This window comes from Pseudophryne corroboree, chromosome 1 (genome assembly GCF_028390025.1).
Source record: "Pseudophryne corroboree isolate aPseCor3 chromosome 1, aPseCor3.hap2, whole genome shotgun sequence".
In the NCBI taxonomy this organism is placed as follows: Eukaryota; Metazoa; Chordata; class Amphibia; order Anura; family Myobatrachidae; genus Pseudophryne; species Pseudophryne corroboree.
Genome location: NC_086444.1, coordinates 453,617,403 through 453,636,758, shown reverse-complemented (window position 1 = coordinate 453,636,758; position 19,356 = coordinate 453,617,403). Strand labels below are relative to the sequence as shown.

At 47.6% G+C, this 19,356-nt stretch overlaps 2 protein-coding genes across 5 annotated transcripts in view; both read right to left on the bottom strand.

Annotated features, from left to right (window-relative positions):
• The window catches only part of FITM1 (fat storage inducing transmembrane protein 1), a 33,276-nt gene extending 19,414 nt beyond the window's left edge, over positions 1 to 13,862 (bottom strand). The window contains exon 1 of the mRNA XM_063913638.1: positions 12,916 to 13,862. Within this exon, the coding sequence (XP_063769708.1) occupies positions 12,916 to 13,109 (194 nt within the window). The 5' untranslated portion in view covers positions 13,110 to 13,862. The remainder of the gene's footprint in view (positions 1 to 12,915) is intronic.
• An 87-nt stretch (positions 13,863 to 13,949) lies between these two features.
• Positions 13,950 to 19,356, bottom strand: part of DCAF11 (DDB1 and CUL4 associated factor 11) — a 143,217-nt gene continuing 137,810 nt past the window's right edge. For all 4 annotated transcript variants that reach the window (XM_063913636.1, XM_063913634.1, XM_063913637.1 and 1 more), the window contains one exon: positions 13,950 to 14,402. In XM_063913636.1, the coding sequence (XP_063769706.1) occupies positions 14,286 to 14,402 (117 nt within the window). In that variant the 3' untranslated portion in view covers positions 13,950 to 14,285. The remainder of the gene's footprint in view (positions 14,403 to 19,356) is intronic.

The window sequence follows — 19,356 nt, the reverse complement described above, 5'->3', positions numbered from 1 at the left end:
GGTCTCACCGAACCGTCCGGTTTCGGTACCACAAATAGTGTGGAATAATAACCCCGGCCTTGTTGAAGTGGGGGTACCTTGATTATCACCTGCTGGGAATACAGCTTGTGAATTGCCGCTAGCACCGCCTCCCTGTCTGAGGGAGCAATCGGCAAGGCAGATTTTAGGAACCGGTGGGGTGGGGACGCCTCGAATTCCAGCTTGTACCCCTGAGATACTATTTGCAGAATCCAGGGATCCACCTGTGAGCGAACCCACTGATCGCTGAAATTTTTGAGGCGACCCCCCACCGTACCTGGCTCCGCCTGTGGAGCCCCACCGTCATGCGGCGGACTTGGAAGAAGAAGCGGGGGAGGACTTTTGCTCCTGGGAACCTGCTGTTTGTTGCAGCCTTTTTCCCCTACCTCTGCCTCTGGACAGAAAGGACCCGCCTTTTCCACGCCTGTTTTTCTGGGTCCGAAAGGATTGAACCTGATAAAACGGCGCCTTCTTAGGCTGTGAGGGGACATGGGGTAAAAATGCTGACTTCCCAGACGTTGCTGTGGAAACTAGGTCCGAGAGACCATCCCCAAATAATTCCTCACCCTTATATGGTAACACTTCCATGTGCTTTTTTGAATCTGCATCTCCTGTCCACTGGCGAGTCCATAAGCCTCTCCTAGCTGAAATGGACAATGCACTTACTTTAGATGCCAGTCGGCAGATTTCCCTTTGTGCATCTCTCATATATAAGACTGAGTCTTTTATATGGTCTATGGTTAACAGGATCGTGTCTCTGTCTAATGTGTCAATATTTTCTGACAGTTTATCTGACCACGCAGCGGCAGCACTGCACATCCAAGCTGACGCAATAGCTGGCCTAAGTATAATGCCTGTGTGTTTATATACAGACTTCAGGATCGCCTCCTGCTTTCTATCAGCAGGTTCCTTGAGGGCGGCCGTATCCGGAGACGGTAGTGCCACCTTTTTAGACAAACGTGTGAGCGCTTTATCCACTCTAGGGGGTGTTTCCCAACGTGACCTATCCTCTGGCGGGAAAGGGAACGCCATTAGTACCTTCTTAGGAATTACCAATTTTTTATCAGGGAAAGCACACGCTTCTTCACACCCTTCATTTAATTCATCTGATGGGGGAAAAACTACGGGTAGTTTTTTCTCTCCAAACATAATACCCTTTTTAGTGGTACCTGTAGTTATATCAGAAATGTGTAACATCTCTTTCATTGCCTCAATCATGCAGTGAATGGCCTTAGTGGGCATCAGGTTAGACTCATCGTCGTCGACACTGGTGTCAGTATCAGTGTCGACATCTGGGTCTGCTTGAGGTAGCGGGCGTTTTAGAGCCCCCGACGACCCATGCGACGCCTGGGCAGGCACGAGCTGAGAAGTCGGCTGTCCCACATTTGGCATGTCGTCGATTTTCTTATATAAGGAGTCTATACGTGCACTCATTACTTTCCATAAGCCCATCCACTCAGGTGTCTGCCCCGCAGGGGGTGACATCCCTTCTAAAGGCATCTGCTCCGCCTCCACATCATTATCCTCATCAAACATGTCGACACAGCCGTACCGACACACCGCACACACACAAGGAATGCTCCGAATGAGGACAGGACCCACAAAAGCCCTTTGGGGGGACAGAGTGAGAGTATGCCAGCACACACCAGAGCGCTATATAATGCAGGGACTAACTGAGTTATGTCCCCTATAGCTGCTTTTTATATTATATATATATATATATTGCGCCTAAATTTAGTGCCCCCCCTCTCTGTTTTTACCCTGTTCTGTAGTGTAGACTGCAGGGGAGAGCCAGGGAGCTTCCTTCCAGCGGATCTGTGAAGGAGAAATGGCGCCAGTGTGTCTGATGGAGATAGCTCCGCCCCTTTTCCGTGGCCTATTCTCCCGCTTTTTTCTGGATTCTGGCAGGGGTATTTACCACATATATAGCCTCTGGGGCTATATATTGTGGTATTTTTGCCAGCCAAGGTGTTTTTATTGCTGCTCAGGGCGCCCCCCCCAAGCGCCCTGCACCCTCAGTGACCGGAGTGTGAAGTGTGCATGAGGAGCAATGGCGCACAGCTGCAGTGCTGTGCGCTACCTTGGTGAAGACTGATGTCTTCTGCCGCCGATTTTCCGGACCTCTTCTTGCTTCTGGCTCTGTAAGGGGGGCGGCGGCGCGGCTCCGGGACCGAACACCAAGGACTGGGCCTGCGGTCGATCCCTCTGGAGCTAATGGTGTCCAGTAGCCTAAGAAGCCCAATCCGGCTGCAAGCAGGCGAGTTCGCTTCTTCTCCCCTTAGTCCCTCGCTGCAGTGAGCCTGTTGCCAGCAGGTCTCACTGTAAAATAAAAAACCTAAACTATACTTTCTTTCTAAGGGCTCAGGAGAGCCCCTAGTGTGCATCCAACCTCGGCCGGGCACGAAATCTAACTGAGGCTTGGAGGAGGGTCATAGTGGGAGGAGCCAGTGCACACCAGGTAGTCATAAATCTTTCTAGAGTGCCCAGCCTCCTTCGGAGCCCGCTATTCCCCATGGTCCTTACGGAGTTCCCAGCATCCACTAGGACGTTAGAGAAATACGGCTTTACAGAGGAGACAGAGCCCTGCAGATACGGAGATCAGCCCAGCTAGTAGTCAAGATGGCGCCAAAATCTCAGTCAAGGAGTGTGAAATGCAGCTCCAGGGCGGGAACACCAGCAGTAGATGGCACCCGGAGCTGGGGGAGGGGTTACAGGTCAGCGTCTTATCCCCTATGCTGGGGAAAGGGGGGGGGGGGGGGGTGCTTTCTCCTGGTTCACTACCCGCCCCTCTTGGCCCCCCAAAGGCTTTCTCTCTCCTCTTGCTCTTACACAGATACGCTGGGCAGCCATCTTCTAAGGCAGGCATTCACAATCTCGGTCCTTAAGGCACACAAACAATCCAGGTTTTAGTGATATCCATGCTTGAACACAGGTTGACTTAAGTAAGTTATATTCATTTACCCATCTGTGCTGAAGCTTGGATATCACTAGAACCCACACTGTTTGTGTGCTTTGAGGACCAAGGTTGGGAATGTCTGCTCTAAGGCCCTCATTCCGAGTTGATCGCTCACTAGATGTTTTTAGCAGCCATGCAAACGCATAGTCGCCACCCACGGGGGAGTGTATTTTCGCTTTGCAAGTGTGCGAACGCCTGTGCAGCCGAGCTCTGCAAAAACATTTTGTGCAGTTTCAGAGTAGGACTGAACTTACTCAGCCCTTGCAATCACTTCAGTCTTTTTGGTGCCAGAATTGACGTCACACACCCACCCTCCAAACACCCGGACACGCCTGCGTTTTCCCTACCACTCCCAGAAAACGATCAGTTGACACCCATAAACGCCCTTTTTCTGTCAATCTTCTTGCGATCGGCATAGCTCAGCAATAATCCGCATTGTAGTCGTACGACGCGCATGCGCATTGCGGTGCATACGCATGCGCAGTAGAGACCTGATCGCAGCGAAAATCGGCAGCGTGCAATCAATTTGGAATGACCCCCTAAGGAAAAGGCTGCTAGCACAGAGAAACACCACTCCTGCCTCCCCTATACCTCTCACCTCCTGGCGCAAGGCTTTAAAGTCTGTCCTCCTGTCTCACCAACCTAGTGCTGACACGCTTTTTAAATAAAAATTTTTCTCTTAATCACTTTTTTGTTTTTACTCTTTGTGACTGCTGCTGTTCCTACATTAGCTCTTTCTGTGCCACCTAGGTACTTATTTCCTGATATTTTTGTTTAGTGATGTGCTATTGTTAATATTGTTATATAGATTAGACTGTTCTGAGACATTAGTGTTTGTGATAGGTGACACATTGTTTATAGTTGTGAAGTTATTATTAAAGTGATACAATGCTTGCAGCAGTTTCAGTCTACCAGGCCTCAGACCACCACCAAAGCCAATAGCTGCTTTCATGGTACTACTCACCAATCGAATGCTGTATTCCACAATACCCAAAAGAAAGTTGAAAAGTTGCAGTAACAATAGCTCCAAATCTGCTGTTAGAACTCCAATTCCAGATTTATGTTACTATGGCACGGGTACCCAAGCTCAGTCCTCAAAGTTTTAAGGCTATCCATGCTTGAGCACAGGAGAATTATTTGGTTCCTCAGTCATCTTGATTTAAACATCTGTGCTCAGCCATGGCTTATAACCTGGACTGTTAGGGTGCCTTGAGGACCATGTTTGTGAACCACTGTACTATGGTGTTTTTGTGTGTTCTGATAGAAAGAAAACGTACATACTGTATACATAAAATACTGGACACAGAATACAGGTAGCAGTTATAGCAAAAGGCCCCAGCTTATACAGTAACTTATGCTGTAGAAAACTTTGTGGTCTATTTACTAAGCCTTGGATGGAGATAACGTGGATGAGGATAAAGTACCAGCTAATCACTAACTCACTTTTCAAACACAGCATGTAACATGGCAGTTAGGAGCTGATTGGTTGCCACTTTTATCTCTATCCAACGCTTAAGCTTGGCATACACTATACCAGTGGTTCTGGTGCCCTAATTGGGGTTCCCGGTCACTTTACTAAGAAAACAACAACAAAAAAACTCCAAAAACTCATTACAACCTTTTTCCATGTCTAAATCTCTCTGCACATGTTACATCTGCCTCACCTGCAGTGCAACATGATTTTGCCCATTAGTGTGCGGTTTTGGTTTGCTAACAAACCTGAATAACCCCCTAATCCACAAATTAACCTTGCATGTAGAAGTTACCGATTGCAGTGTAAAATTCATTGCTTTCTATGATCTAACGGGATGCAGTTAAGTTACTGTCAGTCGGGATCCCGGCGGTCAGGAGATCGAAGCTGGAGTCCCGACAGCCAGTGAAATGCCGCTGGTCGGAATCTCAACCAAAGCCCCAAATTCCCACTCTGGTAGTGGTCCACGCCACCACTCAAGGGGTAATATAATAGTGTGGCAAGTGGACACGATGCAACGGTATAGCAGTCTTTGTACCATCTTTATACTGCATGATGTTAATACTAACCTTCAGGTTACTCAGGATGTCTGGTGAAATGACGCTGCTGGGGCAAGTTAGGCTGTGTCAGAAGATGCAGCCACTGGCCTTGGCATACTCAGAAACTGGTGCCAATATGCCCCCGTTTTGTGAAACGATCCCCACGTCAATAATGTTGCAGAGTTTGGGGCACCATGAGTGACATTGCATCCTCAGATCTGCACATGCGCAGTGCGCCTTCTACGCAGATCAAATCCCATCAGAGATTTACATCAACATCTAATGTTAGAGGATCTATAACATGGGTCTTCAACCTCGGCCCCCCAGCTGCTGTGAAACTACACATCCCAGCATGCCCTTCCTCAGTTTTGGCATGCCTTAATAGCAAAACTGTGGCAGGGCATGCTGGGATGTGTAGTTCAACCTCGGCCCTCCAGCTGCTGTGAAACTACACATCCCAGCATGCCCTTCCTCAGTTTTGGCATGCCTTAATAGCAAAACTATGGCAGGGCATGCTGGGATGTGTAGTTCCACAGCAGCTGGAGGGCTGAGGTTGAAGACCCATGATATATAAAGTAAGATCATGGAAGCCAGCTCATACATTGTTCTGTAAAACATTGGTAAAATGCTAATTGTATTGAAGAATTTGGTGATGACTGCAAACTCCTTGGAAGAATGAGGGACAAGGCAATCTTATTGCTGAACATTTTCATATGTATAAAAAAATAAGAATTTACTCACCGGTAATTCTATTTCTCGTAGTCCGTAGTGGATGCTGGGAACTCCGTAAGGACCATGGGGAATAGCGGGCTCCGAAGGAGGCTGGGCACTCTAGAAAGATCTTAGACTACCTGGTGTGCACTGGCTCCTCCCACTATGACCCTCCTCCAAGCCTCAGTTAGGTACTGTGCCCGGACGAGCGTACACAATAAGGAAGGATTTTGAATCCCGGGTAAGACTCATACCAGCCACACCAATCACACCGTACAACTCGTGATATGAAACACAGTTAACAGTATGAAACAATAGAGCCTCTCAACAGATGGCTCAACAATAACCCGATTTAGTTAACAATAACTATGTACAAGTATTGCAGATAAACCGCACTTGGGATGGGCGCCCAGCATCCACTACGGACTACGAGAAATAGAATTACCGGTAAGTAAATTCTTATTTTCTCTGACGTCCTAGTGGATGCTGGGAACTCCGTAAGGACCATGGGGATTATACCAAAGCTCCCAAACGGGCGGGAGAGTGCGGATGACTCTGCAGCACCGAATGAGAGAACTCCAGGTCCTCCTCAGCCAGGGTATCAAATTTATAGAATTTTGCAAAGGTGTTTGCCCCTGACCAAGTAGCAGCTCGGCAAAGTTGTAAAGCCGAGACCCCTCGGGCAGCCGCCCAAGATGAGCCCACCTTCCTTGTGGAATGGGCATTGACAGATTTTGGCTGTGGCAGGCCTGCCACAGTATGTGCAAGCTGAATTGTACTACAAATCCAACGAGCAATAGTCTGCTTAGAAGCAGGAGCACCCAGCTTGTTGGGTGCATACAGGATAAACAGCGAGTCAGATTTTCTGACTCCAGCCGTCCTGGAAACATATATTTTCAGGGCCCTGACAACGTCTAGCAACTTGGAGTCCTCCAAATCCTTAGTAGCCGCAGGCACCACAATAGGCTGGTTCAGGTGAAACGCTGACACCACCTTAGGGAGAAACTGGGGACGAGTCCTCAATTCTGCCCTATCCATATGGAAAATCAGATAAGGGCTTTTACATGATAAAGCCGCCAACTCTGACACTCGCCTGGCTGAAGCCAAGGCCAATAACATGACCACTTTCCACGTGAGATATTTCAGATCCACGGTTTTTAGTGGCTCAAACCAATGTGATTTTAAGAAACTCAACATCACGTTGAGATCCCAAGGTGCCACAGGAGGCACAAATGGGGGCTGAATATGCAGCACTCCTTTCACAAATGTCTGAACTTCAGGTACTGAAGCTAGTTCTTTTTGAAAGAAAATTGACAGAGCCGAGATCTGTACCTTAATGGAGCCCAGTTTTAGGCCCATATTCACTCCTGCTTGCAGGAAATGCAGAAATCGACCTAGTTGAAATTCCTCTGTTGGGGCCTTTTTGGCCTCGCACCATGCAACATATTTCCGCCATATGCGGTGATAATGCTTTGCCGTAACATCTTTCCTGGCTTTAATAAGCGTAGGAATGACTTCCTCCGGAATGCCCTTTTCCTTCAGGATCCGGCGTTCAACCGCCATGCCGTCAAACGCAGCCGCGGTAAGTCTTGGAACAGACAGGGGCCCTGCTGCAGCAGGTCTTGTCTGAGCGGCAGAGACCACGGGTCCTCTGAGATCATCTCTTGAAGTTCCGGGTACCACGCTCTTCTCGGCCAATCCGGAACCACGAGAATTGTGCTTACTCCTCGCTTTCTTATTATTCTCAATACCTTTGGTATGAGAGGTAGAGGAGGGAACACATAAACTGACCGGTACACCCACGGTGTCACTAGAGCGTCCACAGCTATCGCCTGAGGGTCTCTTGACCTGGCGCAATACTTCTCTAGTTTTTTGTTTAGGCGGGACGCCATCATGTCCACCTGTGGACGACCCCATTGATTTACAATCATTTGGAAGACTTCTGGATGAAGTCCCCACTCTCCCGGGTGGAGGTCGTGCCTGCTGAGAAAGTCTGCTTCCCAGTTGTCCACTCCCGGGATGAACACTGCTGACAGTGCTAGTACATGATTCTCCGCCCATCAGAGAATTTTTGTGGCTTCTGCCATCGCCGTCCTGCTTCTTGTGCCGCCCTGTCGATTCACATGGGCGACTGCCGTGATGTTGTCTGACTGGATCAGCACCGGCTGGTGTAGGAGCAGGGATTTTGCTTGACTTAGGGCATTGTAAATGGCCCTTAGTTCCAGAATATTTATGTGGAGGGCAGTCTCCTGACTTGACCATAGTCCTTGGAAATTTCTTCCCTTTGTGACTGCCCCCCAGCCTCGTAGGCTGGCATCCGTGGTCACCAGGACCCAGTCCTGTATGCCGAATCTGCGGCCCTCCAGAAGATGAGCACTGTGCAGCCACCACAGAAGAGACACCCTGGTTCGTGGAGACAGGGTTATTAAACGATGCATCTGAAGATGCGATCCGGACCACGTGTCCAACAGGTCCCACTGAAAAATTCTGGCATGGAACCTGCCGAGTGGAATTGCTTCGTAAGAAGCTACCATCTTTCCCAGGACCCGCGTGCAGTGATGCACCGATACCTGTTTTGGTTTTAGGAGGTCTCTGACTAGAGAAGACAACTCCCTGGCTTTCTCCTCCGGGAGAAACACTTTTTTCTGGGCCGTGTCCAGAATCACTCCCAGGAACATTAGACGTGTCGTGGGGACCAGCTGTGACTTTGGGATATTCAGAATCCAACCGTGCTGGCTCAGCACTTCCTGAGATAGTGCTACTCCCACTAACAACTGTTCCTTGGATCGTGCCTTTATTAGGAGATCGTCCAAGTATGGGATAATTAAAACTCCCTTTTTTCGAAGGAGTATCATCATTTCCGCCATAACCTTGGTAAATACCCTCGGTGCCGTGGAGAGTCCAAACGGCAGCGTCTGGAATTGGTAATGGCAATCCTGTACCACAAATCTGAGGTACTCCTGGTGAGAATTGTAAATGGGGACATGCAGGTAAGCATCCTTGATGTCCAGGGATACCATGTAATCCCCCTCGTCCAGGCTTGCAATAACCGCCCTGAGCGATTCCATCTTGAACTTGAATTTTTTTATGTATGTGTTCAAGGATTTCAAATTTAAAATGGGTCTCACCGAACCGTCCGGTTTCGGCACCACAAAAAGTGTGGAATAGTAACCCAGGCCTTGTTGAAGTAGGGGTACCTTGATTATCACTTGCTGGGAATACAGCTTGTGAATCGCTGCTAGCAACGCCTCCCTGTCTGAGGGAGCAATCGGCAAGGCGGATTTTAGGAAACGGCGGGGTGGAGTCACCTCGAATTCCAGCCTGTATCCCTGAGATACTATTTGAAGGATCCAGGAATCCACCTGTGAGCGAGCCCACTGATTGCTGAAATTCCTGAGGCGGGCCCCCACCGTACCTGGCTCCGCCTGTGAAGCCCCACCGTCATGCGGCGGACTTGGAAGAGGAAGTGGGGGAGGACTTTTGTTCCTGGGAACCTGCTGTTTGCTGCAGCCTTTTTCCCCTGCCTCTGCCTCTTGACAGAAAAGACCCTCCTTTTCCCCGCTTGTTTTTCTGGGACCGAAAGGACTGAACCTGATAAAATGGCGCCTTCTTAGGCTGTGAGGGGACATGGGGTAAAAATGCTGACTTCCCAGACGTTGCTGTGGAAACTAGGTCGGAGAGACCATCCCCAAATAATTACTCCCCCTTATAAGGCAAAACTTCCATGTGCCTTTTGGAATCTGCATCTCCAGTCCACTGGCGAGTCAATAAGCATCTCCTAGCAGAGATGGATAATGCACTTACTTTAGATGCCAGCCGGCAGATTTCCCTCTGTGCATCTCTCATGTATAAGACTGAGTCTTTGATATGGTCAATTGTTAGCAGGATCGTGTCTCTGTCTAACGTGTCAATATTTTCTGACAGTTTATCTGACCACGCAGCGGCAGCACTGCACATCCATGCTGACGCAATAGCTGGTCTGAGTATAATGCCTGAGTGTGTATATACAGACTTCAGGATCGCCTCCTGCTTTCTATCAGCAGGTTCCTTAAGGGCGGCCGTATCCTGGGACGGTAAGGCCACCTTTTTAGACAAACGTGTGAGCGCTTTATCCACCCTCGGGGGTGTTTCCCAACGTAACCTATCCTCTGGCGGGAAAGGGAACGCCATTAGTAGCTTCTTAGGAATTACCAATTTCTTATCAGGGGAAGCCCACGCTTCTTCACACACTTCATTTAATTCATCTGACGGGGGAAAAACTACAGGTAGTTTTTTCTCCCCAAACATAATACCCTTTTTTATGGTACCTGGATGTAAATCAGAAATATTTAACACCTCTTTCATTGCCTCAATCATGCAGTGAATGGCCTTAACGGGCATTAAATTTGACTCATCGTCGTCGACACTGGTGTCAGTATCCGTGTCGACATCTACTTGTGCGCCCTGAGATAGCGGGCGTTTCAGAGCCCCTGATGACTTTTGAGACACCTGGACAGGCACGAGCTGAAGACTCGGCTGTCCCACAGTCGGCATGTCGTCAAATTTTTTATGTAAGGAGTCTATACGTGCACTCATTTCCTGCCATAATACCATCCACTCAGGTGTCTGACCCCCAGGGGGTGACATCCCTGCTAAAGGCATCTGCTCCTCCTCCACATCATTATCCTCCTCAAACATGTGGACACAGCCGTACCGACACACTCCACACACACAGGGAATGCTCAAACAGAGGACAGGACCCACAAAAGCCCTTTGGGGGGACAGAGTAAGAGTATGCCAGCACACACCAGAGCGCTATATATATATATACAGGGACTAACTGAGTTATGTCCCTAATAGCTGCTTTTCAATATAATATACTGTATACAGTGCCAATTTTAATGCCCCCCCTCTCTTTTCCCTCTTACTGTACTGTAGAATTGCAGGGAAGAGCCAGGGAGCTTCCTTCCAGCCGAGCTGTGAGGGAAAAATGGCGCCAGTGTGCTGAGGAGATAGGCTCCGCCCCTTTTTCGTGGCGTATTCTCCCGCTTTTTATGGGATTCTGGCAGGGGTATTTACCTCATATATAGCCCCAGGGGCTATATATTGAGGTATTTTAGCCAGCCAAGGTGTTTTTATTGCTGCCTCAGGGCGCCCCCCCCCAGCGCCCTGCACCCTCAGTGACCGGAGTGTGAAGTGTGTATGAGGAGCAATGGCGCACAGCTGCAGTGCTGTGCGCTACCTTGGTGAAGACAGGATGTCTTCATGCCGCCGATTTTCCGGACCATCTTCTTGCTTCTGGCTCTGTAAGGGGGACGGCGGCGCGGCTCCGGGACCGAACATCAAGGCTGGGCCTGCGGTCGATCCCTCTGGAGCTAATGGTGTCCAGTAGCCTAAGAAGCCCAATCCGGCTGCAAGCAGGCGAGTTCGCTTCTTCTCCCCTTAGTCCCTCGCTGCAGTGAGCCTGTTGCCAGCAGGTCTCACTGAAAATAACAAATTCTAAGACTATAACTTTCTAAGAGCTCAGGAGAGCCCCTAGTGTGCATCCAACCTCGGCCGGGCACGAAATCTAACTGAGGCTTGGAGGAGGGTCATAGTGGGAGGAGCCAGTGCACACCAGGTAGTCTAAGATCTTTCTAGAGTGCCCAGCCTCCTTCGGAGCCCGCTATTCCCCATGGTCCTTACGGAGTTCCCAGCATCCACTAGGACGTCAGAGAAAAATCTCTTAGAAAGTAACGATGCATCCAGACCTGATCACCGTGATCAGCTCTGGTAGGATCCTTGTAGTAGTATGCATCCTGTGCCTATCAATTGCACTCAGGCAGAGAAGGACATTTCTACCTTGCCGATGTAAAACACACAAGTGCAGCTTGTAATAAAGGCAATCCTGATTTTCCCTCATTCTCGTGAATAACGAGACAAACATGTTTAATGAAAGGACTGACTTTAAAGTAGTATGACTGTTACTTTTGCGGTGCAGATAACAATTTTGCAGATTTCCCGCCTTCCCACACAGGTGGGTGCACTTTGTGGTGAAATGTTCTGAGAGCGGACAAGACAAGCATCTGGATTTGTGCTGCTTGTGAAATATGCTTCAGAAATTTGTGCACAGCAGAACACAGTTCAAACCAAGTACCTAAAATATAACCTAAAGATAGCCTATCTTCTATAGCCAGTAACAGGATACACAGGAAGCATGAATAACTGTACATTGGATGAGAGGATATAGCTGGGGTAACTAGGTTACCATTACACTAGCAAATATAGAAAAGTGCTTAGCATATTTACACAGTAGTAGTAAGGAAAATGTATCAATAGGGTTACTCCAAGCAACAATATACAATCTGGCAGGACGAGAGGAGCTCCGGAATAGTACAGAGGTAAAGGTGCTGTGGTCCGTAGAATATTGATCACCTAGTTTAGGAATGAAGAAAATATCTGTTTGCTATGAGCTACAGCACCTTGTACCAGTTTCATGAATGTCCCTGTCTACGTTTCTGTGGAATATGCCTAGAGACAGTGTTTGGCAAGAAAATCCAGAATGCCAGCTGATAGTATAAATAACATGGCATGTTCTGAAGCAGACAACCAGGTCAGAGTGTTGCCAGACAAAAAAACATAAATACATTGAACTAAAAATCAGCAGATAGGTAAAATATTGATGGCATCATCAGAAATGTACTGTATCAACTAGCAGAATATGGAACAATTAAAGGAAAACCACACCATTCAAAAAGTGAGCTCCAGTATAAGGTAGTTACCATAAGAAACACAAGAGACAATTGTAATTGCATGTTTTTACAAGTGCAGATTTCAGAGAGTTAGCCGATACATTTAAAGCAGTAAATGTTTATTAAGGCAAAAGCAGGTTGGTTTGCCTTAGTAAAAGTTGCCGATTTAAAGCTTACTGCCAACTCGTTAAAATCTAGAAAACTTTAAAACACCTGCTACCTATTACATTTGGCCCATAGGATGACATACATGTAATGTAGAGTAAGAAACAAATGCATGCTGGGTAACAGAATATGAAATAATAGCTATCCTGGCGGTCATAATGTGCTATCACATTTCATGGATCAGAATCAATATACTAGTTACAATTTACTTAGCTATATATTATAAACAGGCACAATCCAATTCAACCTTGGTTCTGCGCCCACTGTTACATAATGTTCCATACCAAAACAAAGTCTACTATTGCCAGCCCAGCTCACATCTTTCTGTGTTCCTAATATACTTACACGTTGAAGAAGTTATTGGCGTTGGAGAAAATGCTCTGGGGGTTATTTAGTCCCTGCAGGAAGGGGGTCAGACTGACCATGGCTGCCAGCCACAAGTGATATCCTCGTCTCATACACATACTGCCTACTATACGGGCACAGATCTCCGAGCAGGCACACACTGGGGCAGACACACAGTTGCTGAGAGTATCCATGTCAGGATGGGGACAGAAAGTTTGATAGATGAGGATGATGATGAACTCAGGGTAAGATCGACAGATTAGATCAGGAGAAATGTAAGGTGCAATAATAAAGAGTTATAAGAAAAAGAAATATGTGAAATATGAGAGAGGAGAGTGAGATTGTAGCATAGAACCGACGGGCTGAAAAGACTTGTAAGACAGATTCATAGCACAGCTCACTCACAGGAGACATGAAGCAACAGGCACATAGCACACAATCAGAGAAACTGCTCCACAACAGCTGTTATCCTGCCCTTCACCCCCTCCCCAGGAAGGACGGCTCAGGTCCCATCCCCCTATCAGCTGCTGAGTGCCTCACATATGACACTGGGACCCTGTCCATGTTCCTCTGTGTGGGACCATGTGCAGGTATGATGACACTTTTTGGAAAGTACCCATTGTGCCACTTGCTGCAATTAAGTTTTCATGATCCCTGTCACACATACGGTCATGACAACATCCTCTCGCGAGAGCCCATGACAAGTGAACACTATATAAGCCCCCCCCCGACACACACACACAAGTGTATGTTACAACAAACATATATGCTAACTATAGGACAGTAACATATTTTGTAACTGGTTGTGGACAGTGATTGGATATTGGCGTTCTGAAGACACAACTCAAAATCTCATGTAACCAAAAAGAGCAACAAATGTTATTTAAAGGGATACAGGCTGTGCGGGAATTCCAGCGAGTATGCCAGTATTTGGAAAGTGGCAATCATTTACGAGGCAAAACCATGACAAGCTAAAGACACTGCACACAGAGATTGTAGTCAGAAAAAAAAAAAAAAAAGAGAAAAACACAAAATATTTGAGACATGTTTATTATAGAAGTGGGAATCAGGAACACAACACCACCACCATGGAAGTGTCCTCTGTTCAGCATATGTCAAAACAGGTGTCGCTGCTGTGTTCCAAACGAACCCTACACCAAAACTGTGACATCCGTTATAAAGAGCTCGCCCACTTGGCCAACTAACCTCAGTAGGGTCAGTAGTCCACTCATTGTTTTACCAGTCCCTAAATAAAAATTCTCCCATACAATCACATTTATCCGGCCACACATATAAAGCATATATAATTTTATGAGCTGTCCGTCTGCCTTCAGTCTCATAGCAAGCCAGTCAGTGGTCAGTGCAAGAGTCTACCAGGAACATGAACTGCTAGCAGGGCTGCCTTCAGACTCTAGGGGTGCTTTATGCAGATCCTCTTCATAAATCTCTGACTGACGGTGTTCCCAGACACGAACAGTTCCATCCCACTAAAGTAATAGTAAAACAAGAACAGAGGAGAGAATAAGGTGTAGGTACATGAAATATATAATAATGACCCAAAATAGGTCAGTCTTAATATACAAACGGTAACATACTGCAGTATTTGGCTAGAGAATACTTCCGTGCTCCTGACAAATGGCTATTTGTAGCATAATGTAGCCAATCCCTGCATCCACAGTAAAATGAATGGTGCAGGTCTCACAGTAATAAGTGGATGCGGTATGAGAACAGCACCAATACAACTGTCTTCACACAAATAGGGCTGACATACAATATAAATGTACAAGTTACATAGCTTAGTTATTATACCGCTACAAAAATATCACTTTTATAATAGTGCTAGTAGATGGCATCTACTGGGTCAGCAACGCCGCCCCCTCCCCATCCCAGTCCATTTCTGCGAGTGCCGGTCTGTCCCGTCCCACTACACGCACAAACGTGGTGATGTAACGTCTATAACCCTTCAGTTTTATATAATAGACTAGGCTAACTGAAATGTAATGTGAACTGTTGTTAAGTTGTTACTATACAGTGGGGTAAATTTACTAAGATGGAGTTCTATTTACGATGGGATGTTCCCCATAGCAACCAATCAGATTCTACTTCTGATTTATCTAGCCCCTTTTAGAAGAAAATACCTGGAAACTGATTGGGTGCTATGGGCAATATCCCATCTAAAATAGAACTTCCATCTTAGTAAATTTACCACAGAGTGTGTGGCTGCCCTGCCTGTCGTCCTCAATCACAAGGTAAAGGTCGTTAAATTGCATAATTACTTGTGGTCATATTATACTTATACAGGTTGAGTATTCCTTATCCAAAATGCTTGGGACCAGAAGTATTTTGGCTATTGTATTTTTCCATATTTTGGAATAATTGCATACCATAATGAGATATCATAGCGATGGGACCCAGGTCTAAGCACAGAATGCATTTATGTTTGATATACACCTTATACACACAGACTGAAGGTCATTTAATACAATATTTTTAATAACTTTGTGCATTAAACAAAGTTTGTGTACATTGAGCCATCAGAAAACAAAGGTTTCACTATCTCACTCTCACTCAAAAAAGTCTGTATTTCGGAATATTTGGATATGGGATACTTAACCTGTACAGACATAGTAACATAGTTTATGAGGTTGAAAAAATAAGAATTTACTTACCGATAATTCTATTTCTCGTAGTCCGTAGTGGATGCTGGGGACTCCGTCAGGACCATGGGGAATAGCGGCTCCGCAGGAGACAGGGCACAAAAATAAAGCTTTAGGATTAGGTGGTGTGTACTGGCTCCTCCCCCTATGACCCTCCTCCAAGCCTCAGTTAGGATACTGTGCCCGGACGAGCGTACACAATAAGGAAGGATATTGAATCCCGGGTAAGACTCATACCAGCCACACCAATCACACCATATAACTTGTGATCTGAACCCAGTTAACAGTATGACAAACGTAGGAGCCTCTGAACAGACGGCTCACAACAATAACAACCCAAATTTGTTTGTAACAATAACTATGTACAAGTATTGCAGACAATCCGCACTTGGGATGGGCGCCAGCATCCACTACGGACTACGAGAAATAGAATTATCGGTAAGTAAATTCTTATTTTCTCTAACGTCCTAAGTGGATGCTGGGGACTCCGTCAGGACCATGGGGATTATACCAAAGCTCCCAAACGGGCGGGAGAGTGCGGATGACTCTGCAGCACCGAATGAGAGAACTCCAGGTCCTCCTCAGCCAGGGTATCAAATTTGTAGAATTTTGCAAACGTGTTTGCCCCTGACCAAGTAGCAGCTCGGCAGAGTTGTAATGCCGAGACCCCCCGGGCAGCCGCCCAGGATGAGCCCACTTTCCTTGTGGAATGGGCCTTGACAGATTTAGGTTGTGGCAAGCCTGCCACAGAATGTGCAAGTTGAATTGTGCTATTTTCAAATCCAACGAGCAATCGTCTGCTTAGAAGCAGGAGCACCCATCTTGTTGGGTGCATACAATATAAACAGTGAGTCAGACTTTCTGACTCCCGCCGTTCTTGAAATATATATTTTCAATGCCCGGACCACGTCCAACAACTTGGAATCCTCCAAATCGTTAGTAGCCGCAGGCACCACAATAGGCTGGTTCAGGTGAAACGCTGACACCACCTTAGGCAGAAAATGAGGACGCGTCCGCAGTTCTGCCCTGTCCGTATGGAAAATCAGATATGGGCTCTTATATGATAAAGCCGCCAATTCTGATACTCTCCTGGCTGAAGCCAGGGCCAGTAGCATGGTTACTTTCCATGTAAGATACTTCAACTCCACCGATTTGAGCGGCTCAAACCAATGGGATTTGAGAAAATCCAAGACTACATTAAGATCCCACGGTGCCACTGGGGGCACAACCGGGGGCTGTATATGTAGTACTCCTTTTACAAAAGTCTGGACTTCAGGAACTGAAGCCAATTCTTTCTGGAAGAAAATCGACAGGGCCGAAATTTGAACCTTAATGGACCCCAATTTGAGGCCCATAGACAATCCTGTTTGCAGGAAATGTAGGAATCGACCCAGTTGAAATTCCTCCGTGGGGGCCTTCCTGGCCTCACACCACGCAACATATTTCCTCCAAATGCGGTGATAATGTTGTGCAGTCACCTCCTTCCTGGCTTTTACCAGTGTAGGAATGACCTCTTCCGGAATGCCTTTTTCCCTTAGAATTCGGCGTTCAACCGCCATGCCGTCAAACGCAGCCGCGGTAAGTCTTGGAATAGACACGGTCCCTGCTGAAGCAGGTCCCGTCTTAGAGGTAGAGGCCACGGATCCTCCGTGAGCATCTCTTGAAGTTCCGGGTACCAAGTTCTTCTTGGCCAATCCGGAGCCACTAGTATCGTTCTTACTCCCTTTTGCCGTATAATTCTCAGTACTTTTGGTATGAGAGGCAGAGGAGGGAACACATACACTGACTGGAACACCCACGGTGTTACCAGAGCGTCCACAGCTATTGCCTGAGGGTCTCTTGACCTGGCGCAATACCTGTCCAGTTTTTTGTTGAGGCGGGACGCCATCATATCCACCATTGGTTTTTCCCAACGGTTCACAATCATGTGGAAGACTTCTGGATGAAGTCCCCACTCTCCCGGGTGTAGATCGTGTCTGCTGAGGAAGTCTGCTTCCCAGTTGTCCACTCCCGGAATGAATACTGCTGACAGTGCTATCACATGATCTTCCGCCCAGCGAAGAATCCTTGCAGCTTCTGCCATTGCTGTCCTGCTTCTTGTGCCGCCCTGTCTGTTTACGTGGGCGACTGCCGTGATGTTGTCCGACTGGATCAACACCGGCTGACCCTGAAGCAGGGGTTTTGCCAGACTTAGAGCATTGTAAATCGCTCTTAGCTCCAGTATATTTATGTGAAGAGACATCTCCAGGCTTGACCATACTCCCTGGAAGTTTCTTCCCTGTGTGACCGCTCCCCAGCCTCTCAGACTGGCATCCGTGGTCACCAGGACCCAGTCCTGTATGCCGAATCTGCGGCCCTCTAACAGATGAGCACTCTGCAACCACCACAGAAGAGACACCCTTGTCCGTGGCGATAAGGTTATCCGCTGATGCATCTGCAGATGCGATCCGGACCATTTGTCCAGCAGATCCCACTGAAAAGTTCGTGCGTGGAATCTGCCGAATGGAATCGCTTCGTAAGAAGCCACCATCTTTCCCAGGACTCTTGTGCATTGATGCACAGACACTTTCCCTGGTTTTAGGAGGTTCCTGACAAGTTCGGATAACTCCCTGGCTTTCTCCTCCGGAAGAAACACCTTTTTCTGAACCGTGTCCAGAATCATTCCCAGGAACAGCAGACGTGTCGTCGGGGTCAACTGAGATTTTGGAAAATTCAGAATCCACCCGTGTTGTTGCAGCACTAGTCGGGTTAGTGCTACTCCGTCCTCCAGCTGTTCTCTGGACCTTGCCCTTATCAGGAGATCGTCCAAGTAAGGGATAATTAATACGCCTCTTCTTCGCAGAAGAATCATCATTTCGGCCATTACCTTGGTAAAGACCCGAGGTGCCGTGGACAATCCAAACAGCAGCGTCTGAAACTGATAATGACAGTTTTGCACCACGAACCTGAGGTACCCTTGATGTGAAGGGCAAATTGGGACATGCAGGTAAGCATCCTTTATGTCCAGGGACACCATAAAGTCCCCTTCTTCCAGATTCGCTATCACTGCTCTGAGTGACTCCATCTTGAACTTGAATTTTTGTATGTACAGGTTCAAAGATTTCAGATTTAGAATAGGTCTTACCGAGCCGTCCGGCTTCGGTACCACAAATAGCGTGGAGTAATACCCCTTTCCCTGTTGTAGGAGGGGTACCTTGACTATCACCTGCTGAGAAAACAGCTTGTGAATGGCTTCCAATACCGTCGCCCTGTCTGAGGGAGACGTTGGCAAAGCAGACTTTAGGAACCTGCGAGGGGGAGACTTCTCGAATTCCAACCTGTAACCCTGAGATACTACCTGCAGGATCCAGGGGTCCACCTGTGAGCAAGCCCACTGTGCGCTGAAATTCTTGAGTCGACCCCCCACCGCTCCTGAGTCCGCTTGTAAGGCCCCAGCGTCATGCTGAGGGCTTTGCAGAACCCGCGGAGGGCTTCTGTTCCTGGGCAGGGGCTGCTTGCTGCCCTCTCTTACCCCTTCCTCTGCCCCGAGGCAGATATGACTGTCCTTTTGACCGCTTGTTCTTATAGGACCGAAAGGACTGCGGCTGAAAAGACGGTGTCTTTTTCTGTTGGGAGGGGGTCTGAGGTAAAAAGGTGGATTTTCCGGCCGTTGCCGTGGCCACCAGATCCGATAGACCGACGCCAAATAATTCCTCCCCTTTATACGGCAATACTTCCATATGTCGTTTGGAATCCGCATCACCTGACCACTGTCGTGTCCATAAACTCCTTCTGGCAGATATGG